General features: G+C 44.8%; 1 protein-coding gene across 2 annotated transcripts in view; it reads left to right on the forward strand.

The window, feature by feature from the left end:
- Positions 1-17,859, forward strand: part of LOC115130746 (choline transporter-like protein 1) — a 22,786-nt gene continuing 4,927 nt past the window's right edge. The window contains exons 1-15 of one of the 2 annotated variants that reach the window (XM_029662165.2): positions 1-192; positions 1,680-1,769; positions 2,501-2,643; positions 7,105-7,241; positions 10,665-10,758; positions 10,974-11,143; positions 11,928-12,017; positions 12,210-12,385; positions 12,821-13,007; positions 13,571-13,739; positions 14,262-14,418; positions 15,189-15,272; positions 15,407-15,544; positions 15,978-16,214; positions 17,096-17,197. In XM_029662165.2, the coding sequence (XP_029518025.2) occupies positions 1-192; positions 1,680-1,769; positions 2,501-2,643; positions 7,105-7,241; positions 10,665-10,758; positions 10,974-11,143; positions 11,928-12,017; positions 12,210-12,385; positions 12,821-13,007; positions 13,571-13,739; positions 14,262-14,418; positions 15,189-15,272; positions 15,407-15,544; positions 15,978-16,214; positions 17,096-17,197 (2,166 nt within the window). Of the gene's footprint in view, positions 193-758; positions 1,067-1,679; positions 1,770-2,500; positions 2,644-7,104; positions 7,242-10,664; positions 10,759-10,973; positions 11,144-11,927; positions 12,018-12,209; positions 12,386-12,820; positions 13,008-13,570; positions 13,740-14,261; positions 14,419-15,188; positions 15,273-15,406; positions 15,545-15,977; positions 16,215-17,095; positions 17,198-17,859 lie in introns of those variants that run through there. The other variant, XM_029662166.2, reaches the window with a different exon arrangement.

Genomic DNA, 17,859 nt, shown 5'->3' on the forward strand with positions numbered 1-17,859 from the left:
ATGCAACAAAGGCCCCTCTTTCTGCCTTCAGACTGGCATCTCCCTGCCAGTGCTGTGCCCCACACAGCAAAGAAGATGGAACAGAGAAGTTCGACAAGCGGTACCCAGCAAGGAAGGCCCAGGAAAACAGTGGACAACCCTTATTTGGGGACAGAATACAGCGTGCAGAAAAATCCTGGATACCGTATGAGAGTGAGAAAAGCGTTAATATATATTTTGGTATTGTGAAAAGTTATTTATGCTTCTTTCCCCACCAGCTTAAAAGATGTGTATGCTAGTCATACATTATCATACAGTATACATTTGATTAAGATTATTGGTTTACGAACAAATCTTTCAAAAACAAGTAAATGATAGGTAGTTGCTAGAATATTGATCAAGTAGCCTAGGCTATATAGCTAAATTTATTGGCTGATAAAAATCGCATTAACCTCTGTGATGAACAATTTGGATTTAGATGAATGGAAATGGTCAATCCATTATGTTCATTTGATAATGGGAGCGCTGACAATACAAATTAATTGGAACATTTCATGCCCCCTTAGCTGGCCTATTCATTTTTAAATTGATGTGCATTAGGGTTATGTTTTCTTAGGCACACAACTCCTCCAGTTTTTAATGTCTTATAGTTTATCATGGGCGTGTGCGTCATATTGTGTAGTTAGAGTAAATGGACATTAGGATACAAAGAGAAAGCCGTGCTTTTAGAAGTCCCGCCATCCTCCGGTTGTAAATCAGGTACCAAATGCGCAGTCGCATGAATGGACGCTACGTTCCTTTTCCGGCTGCATCTGCACAATCCACCAGGAAGTGTGGTGCGATAAATCCTAAACTATTAATCCCTTATACCTGGAGGAAGGAGATAGATATTATTATGCATTTTGGATGGAATATACCATTTGTGTCGCCTTTCTAATCTACAAATCGTTCCAATCGGTGTTTTGCAATTCATGCAGGGTAAACATAATACACTTAACTCCCTGCAAGTTTGGGTTTTTGTGCTGTAGCATTTAGTCCTTCTCAAATCTAACCCTTGACTGCAATGGGATGCTGCGGTAGCACAGAGGTAAGCTAACGGTTTCCTCCACCCCCATGTTGCATCCATTTAATTGCACCTTAAACATCATGCATGCAACGGCGATTGCACTGCTTATATTGTTGCGACCGCTGGCATCCAATGACAATTCTCACCACCGTAGTCAGATTAGATAAACCTAGGCTATGTTCATCCGGGAAGAGTAGTGGTAATCCTATTATTGAAGCCGAAGAAATATCGAGCTATAACTTGCGACAATGGTTTTATAGTTTAGTTCATTACCACCGACATCAAGCTACCGCTTGAAAGCAGCTTTGCATACCATAAATAGCTCGTGAGCACCTTTAGCTTTGTAAACAAACCTCTCGCAACGTGCGAAATTTGACGCAATTGAACAGCGCCTTGACAATGAAGAATAGTAGAATATCGTTAAATGTGATTGTTTAACGCAAAGTAATGTTTCACTACATTCGGCCACAGTCTATCTACGAAAATAAGATGTCAATGAAATTGCGTGCCATTGTACATTTGTGTGAAATAACATGTGTAGCCTACAGTTTCACATTTGAATTGACAGACGCATATAGACTGCATCCTATTTGCGAATGTGGCACCGACGATGTGTTGGTATGTTGTTTTCCAGAGGACAAAGAGAGAATGGAAACCCTTGGAGGATCGAAGTTGCACGGATTTGCCGTGGTTCCTTTTATTTACTGTATTCTGTGTTGGAATGGTAAGTATATATATATATGCCTATTCATTTTACAATTGAAAAGGATGTACAATGTAATACCATAAATGTATGTTAAACCACATTTGAAAACTAAATACAAGGCTCACCTCAATGAAAGTCGTTCAACTCCTCCTATGACACACTTTTTTAAATGCCCAGCTGATTGATTGCCTGACTAGTGGCACCTGTTAGGTTACCACACCTACCACCTTCGCTCAGCCAATTGTCTCCAAGCATGCAGACAATTAGCATCTCCTGAAGTTTAAACTTGAAGACTCAGACTTTTGAGAATGGTTGACATTGTGGCTAAAATGTATGAAACTAACAAACTGATCTGAATAGATATTCAACTCTCAGACCAGGAAATGAAAAAGTGAGAATCAAACATGCAACTAGAATTAGTAGATGGCTACTTGGCCGTTGAGCAAGGAACTTAAACCCTAGCTAGCTCCACGGACACTGGCACTGCACAGCAGCTGACCCCGTGAGAGCGAGAGAGAATAGCTGTTGTAACAGATTAAGTACTATTCAATTTCTGGGATTTTAATCTGAATACTTAAAAACCACTGGTCATTAAACTTTCTATAAACTTTGCAGTCAGACAGTAAGGATGGTACATTGCATTTTATACCTGTCAACAATATATTGATACAAATCCATACCCCACTTTCACACAGGCATGTATTGCATTTGTAGCATTGGATGCTAATGCTTGGTAATGCTTCTCTCAGGGGAGTATCTGTGGGTTCACCATCGCCACGGGGGGTGCAGGCCGCCTGGTCTTTGGGTATGACAGCTACGGGAACACCTGCGGCCAACGCAATGAGCAGATCGAAGGGGTCCGGCTGAGTGGACTGGATCAGACGGACAAAAAGTGAGTCTTTCTCACCCACTTCACACACTTCTATCTTGAAGTGGCAGTCACATTTGCCAAAACCCAACCATATGTTTACAAACACAAATGGTTGGGCGAATTATCCCTCATTGAGAAATATTAAGAAATAGCTTTGCCCCGTTGCTCATTGGTTCAATAGAAATGTCAAATTGCAGTCATTTTAACCGTGATCTGGACGCTACTGGCATAAATAGAACCTTGAATAAATATGCAGAGGCCTCAGGAGTAGGACGTTCTGTCACGGTCAACTGTACTTACTGCTTGCACCACCCTCTGGGAACACTGGTATTTCAGCCACTTCATTTGCATTGCATACTGATTACTTTCCCCTCTTTGGATTGACTGTGTGCTTAATGATTGGCTAGGGGTACCATTATTAGGAATTAGGAATTAGAATACCTCCTGTGGTACAGACCTGTGGGTCATCAGCACAGGGTAATTCATTTCTTTTTGGTTTTGCCGGAGTGTCAGTCAAGAGATATTAATGGGTTTGAATTCCCTCTGCTTGATGTTTTTCCTCTTACCGTTTGGCCAGACTGCTGATGAAACAATGGAACATGTCATTTTTCATTGTTTAAAATAACGATGCTAGTTTCTTCCTATTGAACATAAAATTAGTCCATTGTGTTAATGTGTGTATAAATGGTATGCATTGCCCTGCTGCCAATGTTTACAGACACAAGATATAGCTAGTCATAGGGAATGGGGAGAGGGAGAGAAAGTAGCTTGGTATCAGTCAGTGACTATGTAAGTGAACGGAGGTATACGTTTCTTGAGAGGATGCTGGCTCACACCAGGAGGACCCTGTCACCCAAATTGTTGTGAAGAAGACTCCGATGTCCCTGGCTTGCAGTCTTTTTCTCTCTTTGTATTTCTCTTTCTCTCTCGCTCACTATTTATGTTTCTTTATTTTTCTTTCTAGGTCTCTGTAGGTTTCTCCCTTCTCTTTCTTTCCATACATCATTGTTTACTTTGTTTCTGCACTGTTGGGTGGTGCAGAGTGCAGACACTGCCTTGTCTCTCTGTCTGTTGGGTGGTGCAGACACTGCCTTGTCTCTCTGTCTGTTGGGTGGTGCAGACACTGCCTTGTCTCTCTCTCTGTTGGATGGTGCAGACACTGCCTTGTCTCTCTGTCTGTTGGGTTGTGCAGACACTGCCTTGTCTCTCTCTCTGTTGGGTGGTGCAGACACTGCCTTGTCTCTCTGTCTGTTGGGTGGTGCAGACACTGCCTTGTCTCTCTGTCTGTTGGGTGGTGCAGACACTGCCTTGTCTCTCTGTCTGTTGGGTGGTGCAGACACTGCCTTGTCTCTCTGTCTGTTGGGTGGTGCAGAGTGCAGACACTGCCTTGTCTCTCTGTCTGTTGGGTGGTGCAGACACTGCCTTGTCTCTCTGTCTGTTGGGTGGTGCAGACACTGCCTTGTCTCTCTGTCTGTTGGGTGGTGCAGACACTGCCTTGTCTCTCTGTCTGTTGGGTGGTGCAGACACTGCCTTGTCTCTCTCACTCTTCCTTTGAACAACCACAAACTGGCTGTGCTGCACATAACACCCACCCTTTTAATGTGTCTCCTGAATGGTGTCTTCAGTCCCATTTTAGAGAGAGTTATACCAACAATGAGTAAACTGATTTCACTTATAGTGTGCTGTTGATGCTTGTGGTAGGGTTGTGTTGTGTAAAGACACACCTGCAGGTAAGGCTATTTAAATGAATAGCTATAGGGATATTGGACCCTTGGTTGTACATGGCTATTGTGTTGATTGATCCCACAGTGACTAGCCTGCCCAGTCTGAAATTATCCCCAAGCCTCTAGTCCTGGGTAATAGTCTGACATGGGTGTCAAAGGTGTGGTTGTATGTTTATTGACAGGCACATGCAAATGTATAGATGGAGGTTTTATCGACAGAACTATTTTGAAATGAAATGGCTTCTGCCCTTGAGAACCTTTTTCAGGCTCACTGGTTAGCTTCCCCGGTCCATAATCATCACATTAGCTAGCAATTATATGCTTCATTAATGCACCTTGACGGCCCCTCCCAGGATTGGGCTATTGATGTGACTGATACACACACACACACACACACACACACACAGACTGGCGCTGTAGACTGAGACCACTGGATTAATGCTGGCCCCAGCGGCAGGGTGTGTGAGTGTGTAGAGGGTGTGAGGCTTGACTGACAGGCCTCGGTGCGAACGCAACCACCTGATGCTGAACTCAATTGAGAAGGCAGCTGTCACGGGATTCAATTAAGGACTACACAGCTGTCAATCCTGTTTCTGTCTTTCTCTCTCTCTCTCTCTCTCACTCTCTCTCTTATTTTTCACCTCACTTCCTTCTCTCTCTTGGTATATCTTCTATTCATGTCATTAGACCTATGGTGCTTTCAAGACTAATCATGACGTGTGTGACCTTCAGGCCGGAATGTCAGAAAGTCAGAGCTCTAGAAAAATGGAATTACAAGATTGAATTTGTCCCTTTTGGAACTTGTTTTTTTCCGAGTTCTGAGTTGTCTTGAATGCACTGAAGTCGGACGTCGGAGATTGCCCAGTTCCCAGTTGTTTTGAATGCGGAAATAACAATAACACAGCTGTGATCTTTCTTGGTGGTACTCAGACATTGTTTGTTCGAAAGTGTCTATTTTTGCAATTCTGTGTGCGAAAAAGTCTAGCATTGCTGGGGTGGCTAATGTAATCCTAGCAATGTAGGCCAAGTTGAGGTTATGTTCAATGCTGTTTTCAGTCCTGCCCTCAGCAACCTTTTAAGGTATAGGCTGGTGTCACACAATACAGTCAGAGACAACAAAGTCCGAGCTTAAGGGATAGCTGGGCAGGGTTTATTTGGCTAGTACAGTTAAGCAGCTCCTCATTCACAAGGCAGGGGCCAAATGTAAACAGTACAGCGCAGTAGACGTATTGTTCTGGCCATGGCAGCTGGTTGATCTAGGATCAGTCTATCCAAGTCTGATCCTAACCTCAGCTGTTAGGAAGAACTGACTTTAGAGAATGTCAAACTGCCCTCAAATATTCTGATAAATCCAGTGTGACTTGATTTTCATATCTATCTTCCTTTCAACAAGCATGTGTGCAGTGCAAACCACTGTGCCAGCTTATAAATCACCAGAAATTCAAATCTTGTCCATATACTGCTTACAGGGTAAGGAAACAATGTTGTTTTGTAAAATGGGTGAACTATCTCTTTAACATTTTAGAGGTGGGGGTACTTCAAACTTTGTTGACCTAATAGCAGGAACGGCACCATCTAGTGGTCAGAACCTGGTTATGTCAGGATGTCGGATGGGACATAAAACAAACAACTTAAGTGACTAATTTCTCTGAACAGGAGGAAAAAAACATCACCAAATTCACTGAGAATTACAATACATAGTATGAAGAATCAGTACTCAGAGCTGCAGCTTCATACTACTTGTCAGACACATAATAATGTCTGGAACGGAGTGAATGGAATGGTATCAACCACATGGAAACCATGTGTTTGAGTCGGATACCGTTCCATGTATTCTATTCCAGCCATTACTATGAGCCCGTCCTCCCCAGTAAGGTGCCACAACCGCCTGTATTGTCAGACATAGAGAACTGATACTGGTTGTTAGGAGGGATTGGTGTGAGGCGTGTGTGGGTGGCTTCTGACAATTTCTTTGGATTCTTAATCATTGTTAGTAGAAAACACTTTTGGTCCAAATTGGATGTTAGGCACTATATTTATTGAATGTTCTATGAATCCTATAAATTAATGTCTAATTTAGGTGCAATCCATTTCTGAGGTCAAATTATATTTCAACAAAATAATGTTGCAGGAATGCTAATTGGATCTGTTTCTAACTACAGAAACGAGTTCAGAACAATCTGAGATGGTGGGTGTCATTACTTGCTGAAATTACATGAAACGACCCTCCTGTGTGTGTGTGTGTGTGTGTGTGTGAGAGAGAGAGGGGGGGGGGGGGGCGTGGGCGAGGCACCCCCTAGTGTATAAAAGCACCAGGCAGATGGACCACAGTGAAGGATTCTCTTATTGACATGTCCTTGTTCCTTCCACTCTCCGTTCCACTGCCAAGTCCCATGGACCAGTTCCAGGAGCAGCAGCCAAAGGCTCTCTATCTCGTGACATTCTATCATATCTCAGTGGATTAGGTATTGTTGAGGCAGTGGGTTTTCTTTGTCCCCAAAATGAACAGGACATTGAGGGGAGGTGTAGGCTTCTGGGTTTTCCCGGTCATTTTGTGACTTTGTTTTCCTCTCTCAGAATCACATGTTCCCACAATTTCACATCTCGTGACTCATTCCTCATATTTGTGATGGGAAACAGATTTTATTCATAAACTGTTAAAACGAATTGCTGAAAATTCTCACATTCCTTGTTACCCATCCCTTATGTAGGTGTTATTGATAAAGAACAGATATTTTGTTGTCTGATTTGTCTGCAGGTATGTGTTCTTCCTGGACCCATGTAACATTGACATAGTGCAGAGGAAGATCAAGTCCATGGCCCTGTGTGTGTCCATGTGTCCTGATGAAGAGCTGAAGACGTACCAGGACCTCAAGAGATTCGCCATGCACAATGGTGAGTGAGTAGGGCCCCTAGTGAAACAGAGTGGACACTGTCAGACAGTGGTGATTTTAGCATGTAATTCTTGGTGGGGCAAAAAAATGATCACGTGTAAATGCACTACCAGCAGCTCCACTACACAACACTAAACAATACATTAAATGCACTATAACCGTGACAAACGGTGCCCACAAACTGTTAGGGCCTACATAAATCTGTCCCAACACCTTACCAATGCTACACCTGCTATCAGCGGAGCCTTGTCTGGTAGCGAAACAGTTCATTCAGCTTAATTTACTGCCTTTTTAAAAAAACATAGCTGATATGGCTGACTTGCTTAAACAAATGAGGTTTCTACTGACAATTTAGATGTACAAACTATGGCATAAGGGGATGACAAGCGTATAAGAGGCAATCTGTAATTTTGATTAAGACATTAATGAGCGAGCTAGGACGGACTTAATCAGTATAAACATTATCCCAGAAACCCTAGACCCACTCCAATTTGCATACCGCCCAAACAAATCCGCAGATGATGCAATCTCTATTGCACTCCACACTGCCCTTTCCCACCTGGACAAAAGGAACACCTATGTGAGAATGCTATTCATTGACTACAGCTCAGCGTTCAACACCATAGTACCCTCCATAGTACCCTCCAAGCTTATCACTAAGCTAAGGATCCTGGGACTAAACACCTCCCTCTGCAACTGGATCCTGGACTTCCTGATGGGCCGCCCCAGGTGGTGAGGGTAGGTAAGCAACACATCTACCACGCTGATCCTCAACACTGGAGCCCCCCAGGGGTGCGTGCTCAGTCCCCTCCTGTACTCCCTGTTCACCCACAACTGCATGGCCAGGCACAACTCCAAGACCATCATTAAGTTTGCAGACGACACAACAGTGGTCGGCCTGATCACCGACAATGACGAAACAGCCTATAGGGTGGAGGTCAGAGACCTGGCCAGGTGGTGCCAGAATAACAACCTATCCCTCAACGTAACCAAGACTAAGGAGATGATTGTGGACTACAGGAAAAGGAGGACCGAGCACTCCCCCATTCTCATCGACGGGGCTGTAGTGGAGCAGTTTGAGAGCTTCAAATTCCTTGGTGTCCACATCACCAACAAACTAGAATGGTCCAAACACACCAAGACTGTCAGGAAGAGGGAAACTAAAAAGATTTGGCATGGGTCAAATCTCCTCAAAAGGTTCTACAGCTGCAACATCGAGAGCATACTGACTGGTTGCATTACTGCCTGGTACAGCAATTGCTCGGCCTCCGACCGCAAGGCACTACAGAGGGTAGTAGTACATCATCACCAGTACATCACTGGGGCTACGTTGCCTGCCATCCAGGACCTCTACACCAGGCTGTGTCTGAGGAAGTCCCTAAAAATTGTCAGACTGTTTTCTCTACTACCGCATGGCAAGCGGTACCGGAGTGCCAAGTCTAGGACAAAAAGGCTTGCCGGGATGCTTGCCTTCTAGGCAGAGTTGCAAAGAAAGGTCATATCTGACTGGCCAATAAAAATAAAAGACATTAAAGATGGGCAAAGAACAGACATTGGACAGAGGAACTCTGCCTAGAAGGCCAGCATCCCGGAGTCACCTCTTCACTGTAGACGTTGAGACTGGTGTTTTGTGGGTACTATTTAATGAAGCTGCCATTTGAGGACTTGTGAGGCATCTGTTTATCAAACTAGACACACTAATGCACTTGTCTTCTTTCTCAGCTGTGCACCGGGGCCTCTCACTCTTTCTATTCTGGTTAGAGCCAGTTTGCGCTGTTCTGTGACGGGAGTAGTACACAGCGTTGGACGAGATCTTCAGTTTCTTTGGCAATTTCTCGCATGGAATAGCCTTCATTTCTCAGAACAAGAGTAGACTGACGAATTTCAGAAGAATGGTCTTTGTTTCTGGCCATTTTGAGCCTGTAATCGAACCCACAAATGCTGATGCTCCAGGTACTCAACTAGTCTAAAGAAACCAGTTTTATTGCTTATTTAATCAGGACAACAGTTTTCAGCTGTGCTAACATAATTGCCAACAGGTTTTCTAATGATCAATTAGCCTTTTAAAATGATAAACCTGGATTAGCTAACACAACATGCCATTGGAACGCAGGAGTGATGGTTGCTGATAATGGGCCTCTGTACGCCTATGTTGATATTCCATTTAAAAATTCAGCCGTTTCCAGCTACAATAGTCATTTACAACATTAACCATGTCTACACCGTATTTCTGATGAATTTGATATTTTAATGGACAGACAATGTGCTTTTCTTTCAAAAACAAAGTTATTTCTAAGTGACTCCAAACTTTTGAACGTGTGTGTGTATATATATATAAAAAATTTTACTAAAAATGTGGGGCTCAGGCCCACCTGCCCTGAATGACAGGTCACCACTGCTGTCAGCTATATGCGTTTCTGCCATCAAAGCACACAAAAGCATAACACTGACAGCATATTGAATCATTGACTGATTCTCTATTCCTCTCAGTAACTCTACTGATAATGCTGTGGACCCCAGCACATACAAAGTTAATGATTAGAAAATCTGTTTGACGATAGTGGTGATGTCGTGAATTGTTTTGAAAGGAAGCGCTTGCATTTTATTCATCACAATCTCACATCATATCCATGAAGGAAAAAAAACAACTAATCACCACAAATATTTAGATGAGCGGCGTTAAAAATAAATAAATTGGAAGATTGTTCCGTTAGAAAAGAGTGCTATGAGGAGCAGTTGTTTCTCACCCCCCCCCACCCACCCACCCCACCCCCATAAACAGAAGGCTACTAGGTCATCGTTCCAGCAGCCATCCATCACGTCATTGACAGTGAATCACTGCCATCCTTTGGAACGACAAACCCTTTCTACAAACACTGACATGACCGTGATCCCGCGTGCCATCTTCCCTTAATACTGTCCTTTCATTCAACACACACTCTGGCACAGCAGGCACCTTGGCACATGTGGAGAGCGAACTAGATGAACAAAGGCACCATTAAGGCCAATGCCACCCCTTGCTGTATGGGTACTGTTGTTTGTGCTATCCTAGCCCGTCCTTCAGCCAGGCTTGCGTGTCTCCCGTCAGCACTGTATATACTTATCGTGACACACGCACTCCATGTATGCCCCATGATAGACTGGGCTGGGGTTATGTAACTTTGCCTTCTCCAGAGGTCTTGTGTTCTGATTCTGAATTCCTGTGGCAGTGAGCGTAACACAGTTAAGAACAAGATGGTGTAACGTGCTCAGTTGCATGAAGGGGAAAGGATGAAATATGGATCAGCGTATGTTGGTTTAGACAACATATTGAGCTTTAACTGACCACTTCTGGGGAGACTGAATTGAAATCAATCGTCCTTATGTTCCTAGGTATGTTTATGGTTTCACTTTCCTGTGTTCAATGTCTTTGTATTTCACTCAGGGTCGGAGCTGTGTTCATACGAACTAGCCGGTCACAAATACCCCAGCCTTCCAGAGAGGTTTGACAAATGTCCCAAACTTCCAGTTCCACCAAGGTAGGAAGGCCTAACATTAGGGCTGCATTTCAATAGGCTTAGATTGCTTATTTTCATTCAGGACTTTCACTTCACCAGTCATATAGATTAGATATTACCTCAAGAAAGGGGGGTACATATATATTTTTTAAAGTATTCAAACCGGTCATGTTTTAGAGAACCTCCCAGGTCATGTGACCCCTGACGTTTGACCTCTACTTCGTTCCATCCCACAGCAAATCTCTCCCGGTGTTCAACCGCTGCACACCGGTGGACATCTCCTGCTATGCCAAGTTTGCAGAGGCTGTGGTGACGTTTGTGAGCGACAACAGCGTGTTGCACAGGCTGATCGGTGGCGTGATTGCCAGCAAGGAGATCATCGTGGGCCTCTGTCTGCTGGCGCTAGGTGATGACCTCATCAGCATGTTTGTTATCAGCAGTATCTCGGGGATGCTGGATAGATATAAGCAATATGGCCAAATCTGCACCCATTGGGGAACAAGGTGGAACTACTACCATGCCTATCCAATTGTTTCAGATCTACATGAAGAGCCAGGGGAAGGGGCTAATGGGTTGTTTCTGGACAGGGCCTTAGTCTCTGAACTCAGTGGGAGGGATTGGTCTTGTGAGAGTGAATGACTAAATCTTTATTGTATTTCTGGGGCCCACTAGTCTCTGAGCCTTCCCTAATGTGAGCCAGTAAAGAATAGACCTGCATAGGGAACATCTGTCCTGCTCTAGTGCATTCTGCTGATTTCTCCATATCAGTATGTAGTGTCAGTACATAGGCAGTTACTGTAGGTCAGACATCAACGGCGGAGAAACACAGTGCTCGGTGAAAATACAGCAAAGTCATCACATCTTTGAGTCCCCCCTGAGACTGCACTCTTTGGAATGAGAGGAAGGAAGCTCTCAGGTAAAGGGCATGACATGGGAGCCATATGAACTTGTACATTTGGGAGTTAATGCTCAGCGTACATGTGGGTTAGAGTAAGACAAGGTTCTGCTGTGTCAAGGTGGGGAAGGAAAGGGTTTGAATATGGTTAGCTGATCCTCGATCTTCACTTGGTGAACTGGTTCTCTTGAGTTCTGATTCGTGGTCAGTTTTGATTTTTGATTCCAAATGGTTGAGGTTAGGGTTGAGGCCCGAGGGCAGGGTTAGCTGATCCTAGATCTGTGTTGTGCTACAGTGCTCTCCATGATCCTAATGCTGATCATCCGCTACATCTCTGCTGTGCTGGTCTGGATCCTCACTGCCATGGTGGTCCTGGGCTCCCTGGGTGAGCTCATTTACCTGTCTCCTAGCCTTACTTCCGGTGCAGTGTTTTGATCAATCAAAATAACAACTGAAAACCGTGCCATAGTTTTGCACCTAACAGTCATTCAATGATCATTTTTGGGACAGTCCTCTTTGCATTTAGCAGTGTGCAGGTGTTCAATCTATCATAGAAAGTGTCTCCGTTTTTCTGTAGCGGGCACAAGCATTCTGTGGTGGCTGTACATAGACCACCGGTTAACTGCCAACAAGACCTTATCTAAAGAGACTGCAGAGACTACGGAGACGAAAGATGCTAAGGAGGAAGCAGAGATGACAAGGGACAATGCCCAGGCGTTTCTGGTGTATGCCATCGCTGCCACCGTATTCACAGTGAGTACAGTTAGTGTTTGTGTTTGGAATGAAAGGGAGACTGGGCAACCAAGCCTTGTAAATTGTGGGTGGAGTGTGTGTTACATTTTAGATTGAATGCCTGGCGCTGCTTTGAAATCTCAAACTCTTGACTCCTGGCACCTCCCTACTTTTTTTACTCCCCCCTCCTTTCTCTCTTTAACCTTCCTCTCACTCTCTCCCACTCCTGTTGGCCATCTTCCATTTGTTTCATCATTCTCTATTATCCCTTGTCTTCCTGTCTGTCTTCCTGTCTGTTTTTGTCTTCCTATGTCCCTTCCACCTTCTCTTGACCTGTTGTTCTCTTCTTCACTCATTTATATCCCTCTCCCTCCTTATCGATCCCAATTTCTCTCGCTCTCTCTCATCCCTCTCTTCCTATACCCTTCTCTCTCTTTCTGTGTGATTTCCTCCCAGGTGATCCTTCTCCTGCTGATGCTGTTCATGAGGAAACGAGTAGCCCTGACGATCGCCCTGTTCCACGTGGCCGGCAAGGTGTTCATCCACCTGCCGTTGCTCACCCTGCAGCCCTTCTGCACCTTCCTGGCCCTGCTCCTCTTCTGGATGTACTGGGGCCTGGTGCTGCTCTTTCTCGGGACCACCGGTGAGGGAGGGAGAGGGAGAGGGAGGGAGCGGGGCAATGGTTCTCCTCTTCTTGATGTACTGGGGCCTGGTGCTGCTCTTTCTCGGGACCACCGGTGAGGGAGGGAGAGGGAGGGAGGAGGGAGCGGGGCAATGGTTCTCTTCTGGATGTACTGGGGCCTGGTGCTGCTCTTTCTCGGGACCACCGGTGAGGGAGGGAGAGGGAGAGGGAGGGAGGGTGGAGGAGGGAGCGGGGCAAGGGTTCTCCTCTTCTGGATGTACTGGGGCCTGGTGTTGGTCTTTCTCGGGACCACCGGTGAGGGAGGGAGAGGGGTAGAGAGGGAGGGAGGGTGGAGGAGGGAGCGGGGCAATGGTTCTCCTCTTCTGGATGTACTGGGGCCTGGCACTGGAAGCAAAAGTGAGTGAGTGAGAGAGAGAGAATCTTTACAAATGGTAAGTGATTAATTCCAACACAACAGGACACCGCACTAGTACGGTTTAGTTCAGTTTACTGTATTGGCCTTATTCAGGAACTTGTCCAAACTAGTTCCGACCACTAGACTGAGACTGAGATGTCCACCTCAGGGAACCCGGTCCAGAACGAGGAGACTGGTCTGACAGAGTTCCGTCTGACTGGGCCTCTGCAGTACATGACGTGGTACCACGCTGTGGGCCTCATCTGGATCAGTGAGTTCATCCTGGCCTGCCAGCAGATGACTGTCGCTGGGGCTGTGGTAACGTACTACTACACAAGGTCTGACTCTGAAATTATATTTTCATGATTTGTTTATGTACAAACTCTACCTACATGTACATATTACCTCAACTAACTGGTTCCCCCCCACATTGACTCTGTACTGGTATCCCCTGTATATACTGTAGCCTCGCTATTGTTATTTTACTGCTGCTGTTTCATTATTTGTTACCTTTTATTTTCTATTTTTTTTACTTAACACTTATTTTTTCTTAATTTCTTAAAGCATTGTTGGTAAAGGGCTTTTAAGTAAAGCATTTCACTAAGTTCTACACCTGTTGTATTCGGCGCATGTGACAAATACAATTTGATTTTAAATGTTTATTCTATAGGATATCGGCTATAAGATTAGTAATACCATACGATTTTATTGTCTGTCACAGAAGTGTGTTCTGCTAAAACAAAAGTCAAGGAATTTATGGGAATTCCAGAGAGAAGAACAAGAATGTCAATTTAAACTTCTCGGTCTCTTCATTTATTTGGCCTCCATTCTATTTCCCTCTATCCTTTCCTCTGTCTCAGGGACAAGACCAGGATGCCAGTCACCCCCATCCTGTCGTCAGTGCTGAGACTGATGAGGTACCACCTGGGCACGGTGGCCAAGGGTTCCTTCATTATCACCCTGGTCAAGATCCCACGCCTAATGCTCATGTACGTCCACAACCAGCTCAAGGGCAAGGTAAAGCACCCTGTTGACTAACTTCTCTCTTTCTCTCTGATATTCATTGTATGGAGAATAATAAAATACTGCATGTTACATACAGCTAGCTTGTTCGCTTGTCGCCAGTAGATCTTACATTGCTGTCAATGTCAACATTGTTGTGACATGACACCTGCCATCTTCTGTTGCTCTGTTTAGGACATTTTTAAGATGAGAGAGGATGTATGTTCAGATGGCTGTTTGAGTTTGACACAGTGCTGGTAACATTAGGGGTGTTGGTTTGGTTAATAAATGGGACATATAATGACTATATATTTGAACTAACTCATTTTGGATAAACATCTGGTAAACCATGTTACTATATTATTATGTAATTTTCTTTACAGGTATTTTTCTTTATTCTCCTTGGAGGGTAATGTGAGTTAGTGTCTGTTTTCCTTAACCTACTGTTTGTTGTCACGTCCCAAGTGTTGCTGCTTGACTTGATCTATGGAGAGACACCTTGCAGCATAATGAATTGAAGGGATAAATTGGCATTAGCTCTCCAGAGTTCTGAGAGTGGAGGTAACTTCACCTGACTAATGCCCTGAACTGTAGGCCTACAGTTCAGTTGGGTAGGCCTACAGCAATCTGACTGCCTGCTGCTTTCAGTTTCCACTATCTTTTGGTTTAGCATGGAGATGTGAGAACACTATGTTCTGGAGCTCTGCAGGGAACAGTTTTGAAAACTATTGTATCTATTTTTGAATAGTGCATCTGATACCTTTCCCCATCTCTCTCTCACACAGGAAAATGCATTTGCTCGCTGCATGGTGAAGACCTGTATCTGCTGCCTGTGGTGTTTGGAGAAGTGCCTCAACTATTTGAATCAGGTAGGAGTGCTTTCCTTCCCCCTAATTGGATATTTGTTTTATATAAATAAAGGATAGATAACAGGTGTTAAGTTGGTTTGTGTCCTGCTGGTCTGCTTTAGTGACTACAGTCTCTCCTCTCTCTCTGTCTTTAGAATGCGTACGCGGCGACAGCCATCAACAGCACCAGTTTCTGTACGTCGGCGCGCGACGCCTTTGTGATTCTGGTAGAGAACGCTCTGAGGGTGGCCGCCATCAACGCCGTGGGAGACTTTGTCCTCTTCCTGGGCAAGGTGAGGGGGGCAGCTGGGATACTTGAGGGCTTCAGAGTAGTCCCTATTCACTGTTACAGGATCAGATCTACGTTTCAACCCCTTAATGATTAAGGTTAGGATGGGGCTAGGGTAATCTGTTCCTAGATCTGTGGTTAAGGGCAGCCGTTACATTGAGTGTGGGCCTGATTGCGTGGACTCACAGGAGGCTGCTGAGGGGAGAACGGCTCATAATAATGGCCAGAACAGAGTAAATGGAATGGTATCAAACACCTGGAAGCCATGTATTTGATACCATTACACTAATTCCATTCCTGCCATTAACACGGGCCCGTCCTCCCCAATTAAGGAGACACCAACCTCCTGTGGCGTTGACTGTTCAATTGCCTGAATTTGAGGAGTAAAACTTTGACCCTTTGACCCTGAGTGTGTGTTTGTGTGTGTGCGTGGTCAGATCCTGATCGTGACTTCCACAGCGTTCGCCGGCGTACTGCTGCTGAACTACCAGCGGGACTACGCAGAGTGGGTCCTCCCTCTCATCATTGTCTGCCTCTTTGCCTTCCTGGTGGCCCACTGCTTCCTGTCCATCTTCGAGATCGTGGTGGACGTGCTCTTCCTCTGCTTCGCCATTGACACCAAATACAACGACGGTACACCGGGCAAGGAGTTCTACATGGACAAAGCCCTGATGGTAATCTACGTGAAGATATGGTATACTGGTGGGATTTTGTTGAAATGGGAAATTATATGTGTATCTATACTGGACAAAAATATAAACGCAACATGTAAAGTGTATGTCCCATGTTTCATGAGCTGAAATAAAAGATGAAATGTTCAATATGCACAAAAATCTTATTTAGCTCAAAGTTTGTGCACTAATTTGTTTACATCCCTGTTAGTGAGCATTTCTCCTTTGCAAAGGTAATCCATCCACCTGACAGGTGTGGCATATCACGCTCCCTCAACTTGAGACATCTGTGTCATTGTGTTGTGACAAAGCTGCACATTTTAGTGGCCCTTTATAGTCCCCAGCACAAGGTGCAACTGTGTAATGATTATGCTCTTTAATCAGCTTCTTGATATGCCACATCTATCAGGTGGATGGATTATCTTGGCAAAGGAGAAATGCTCACTAACAGGGATGTAAACACATTTGTACACATAATTGAAGAGAAATACCGTTTTTGTACATATGGAACATTTCTGGAATCTTTTATTTCAGCTCATGAAATATATGACCAACATTACATGTTCCGTTTAAATTTTGTTCAGTCTAGGTTTTTGTTTTTCTACACTAAAGCTAAGGATTCTGTGGTTTAATGACGAAGGTAATGCATTCATTTACATTGTTTTCATTTTAGCAGACTTACAATAGTGAGTGCATACAGTTTTATATTTTTTCTTTCATACTGGTACCCCATGAGAATCGAACCCACAACCCTGGAGTTGCAGGTGCCATGCTCTACCAACTGAGCCAGACGGGACCATTCACATGATATATTAAGTGTATATTAACCGACACTGGTGCGTTTCAACACATGGTATGACACTCCTTTCCATCTCTTCCTGCAGGAGTTCGTGGAAAACAGCAGGAAGTTGGAACGGGTGGTGGAGCGAGGGCGGAGCCGCCCCACTGAATCGGTGTCGGTGGAGGGGCCGGAGATGAAGCCCATGGTGAGTGACAGTGGAGAGGGCGGTGACACTGTGGTGGGCTGGGGCTTTGACGGAGGCGGGGGAGAGTGGGAGGAGCTGCAGGAGTTCCATGTGTACTACCTCCTGGTAGGGGTGCTCGTGGACTGGGCCCTGGGGGAGCAGTGTACCATGGTCTCCTTGATCCTCTGCCTGACCGAGGACGTGGTCCTCTTCTTCTGCGTCTACCTGCCCACCTCCACACTCGTGCTCTTCGCCATGCTGCTCCAGAAACCCTCCCCCGTCGTCGTGCCTCAGCCACAACCAAAGGCACAGACGCCGTCGCCATCTAGATCGTTGTCTTCGCATGCTATCTAAAGCATGCTAACTAATTTAACACAACAGCATCTTGCTCACCCTCATCTCTAAAAACTCTTCTCAAACTATTCCATCCCTCTTTTTAAAATTTGTTTTTACTGTTTTTTGTTTTGCTTGCCTGTCATCTCCTGTCATATTTAACCTGAAGTGTAAATTAGTTGGAGTTATTTTTGTGCCTTATCACCATGGTGCTTTTTGGTAAACAGGGGCATGTCTGGTAGCTCTTCTGTCAGCTTAGAAAGATGGTGGGGGGGATGAACACAAAGAAACAGTATGCCATGAACAGTCCACCCCCCCCCCCCCCCCCCTCCTCCTAAAGTAAACAGCAG

This window comes from Oncorhynchus nerka, linkage group LG6 (assembly GCF_034236695.1).
Source record: "Oncorhynchus nerka isolate Pitt River linkage group LG6, Oner_Uvic_2.0, whole genome shotgun sequence".
In the NCBI taxonomy this organism is placed as follows: Eukaryota; Metazoa; Chordata; class Actinopteri; order Salmoniformes; family Salmonidae; genus Oncorhynchus; species Oncorhynchus nerka.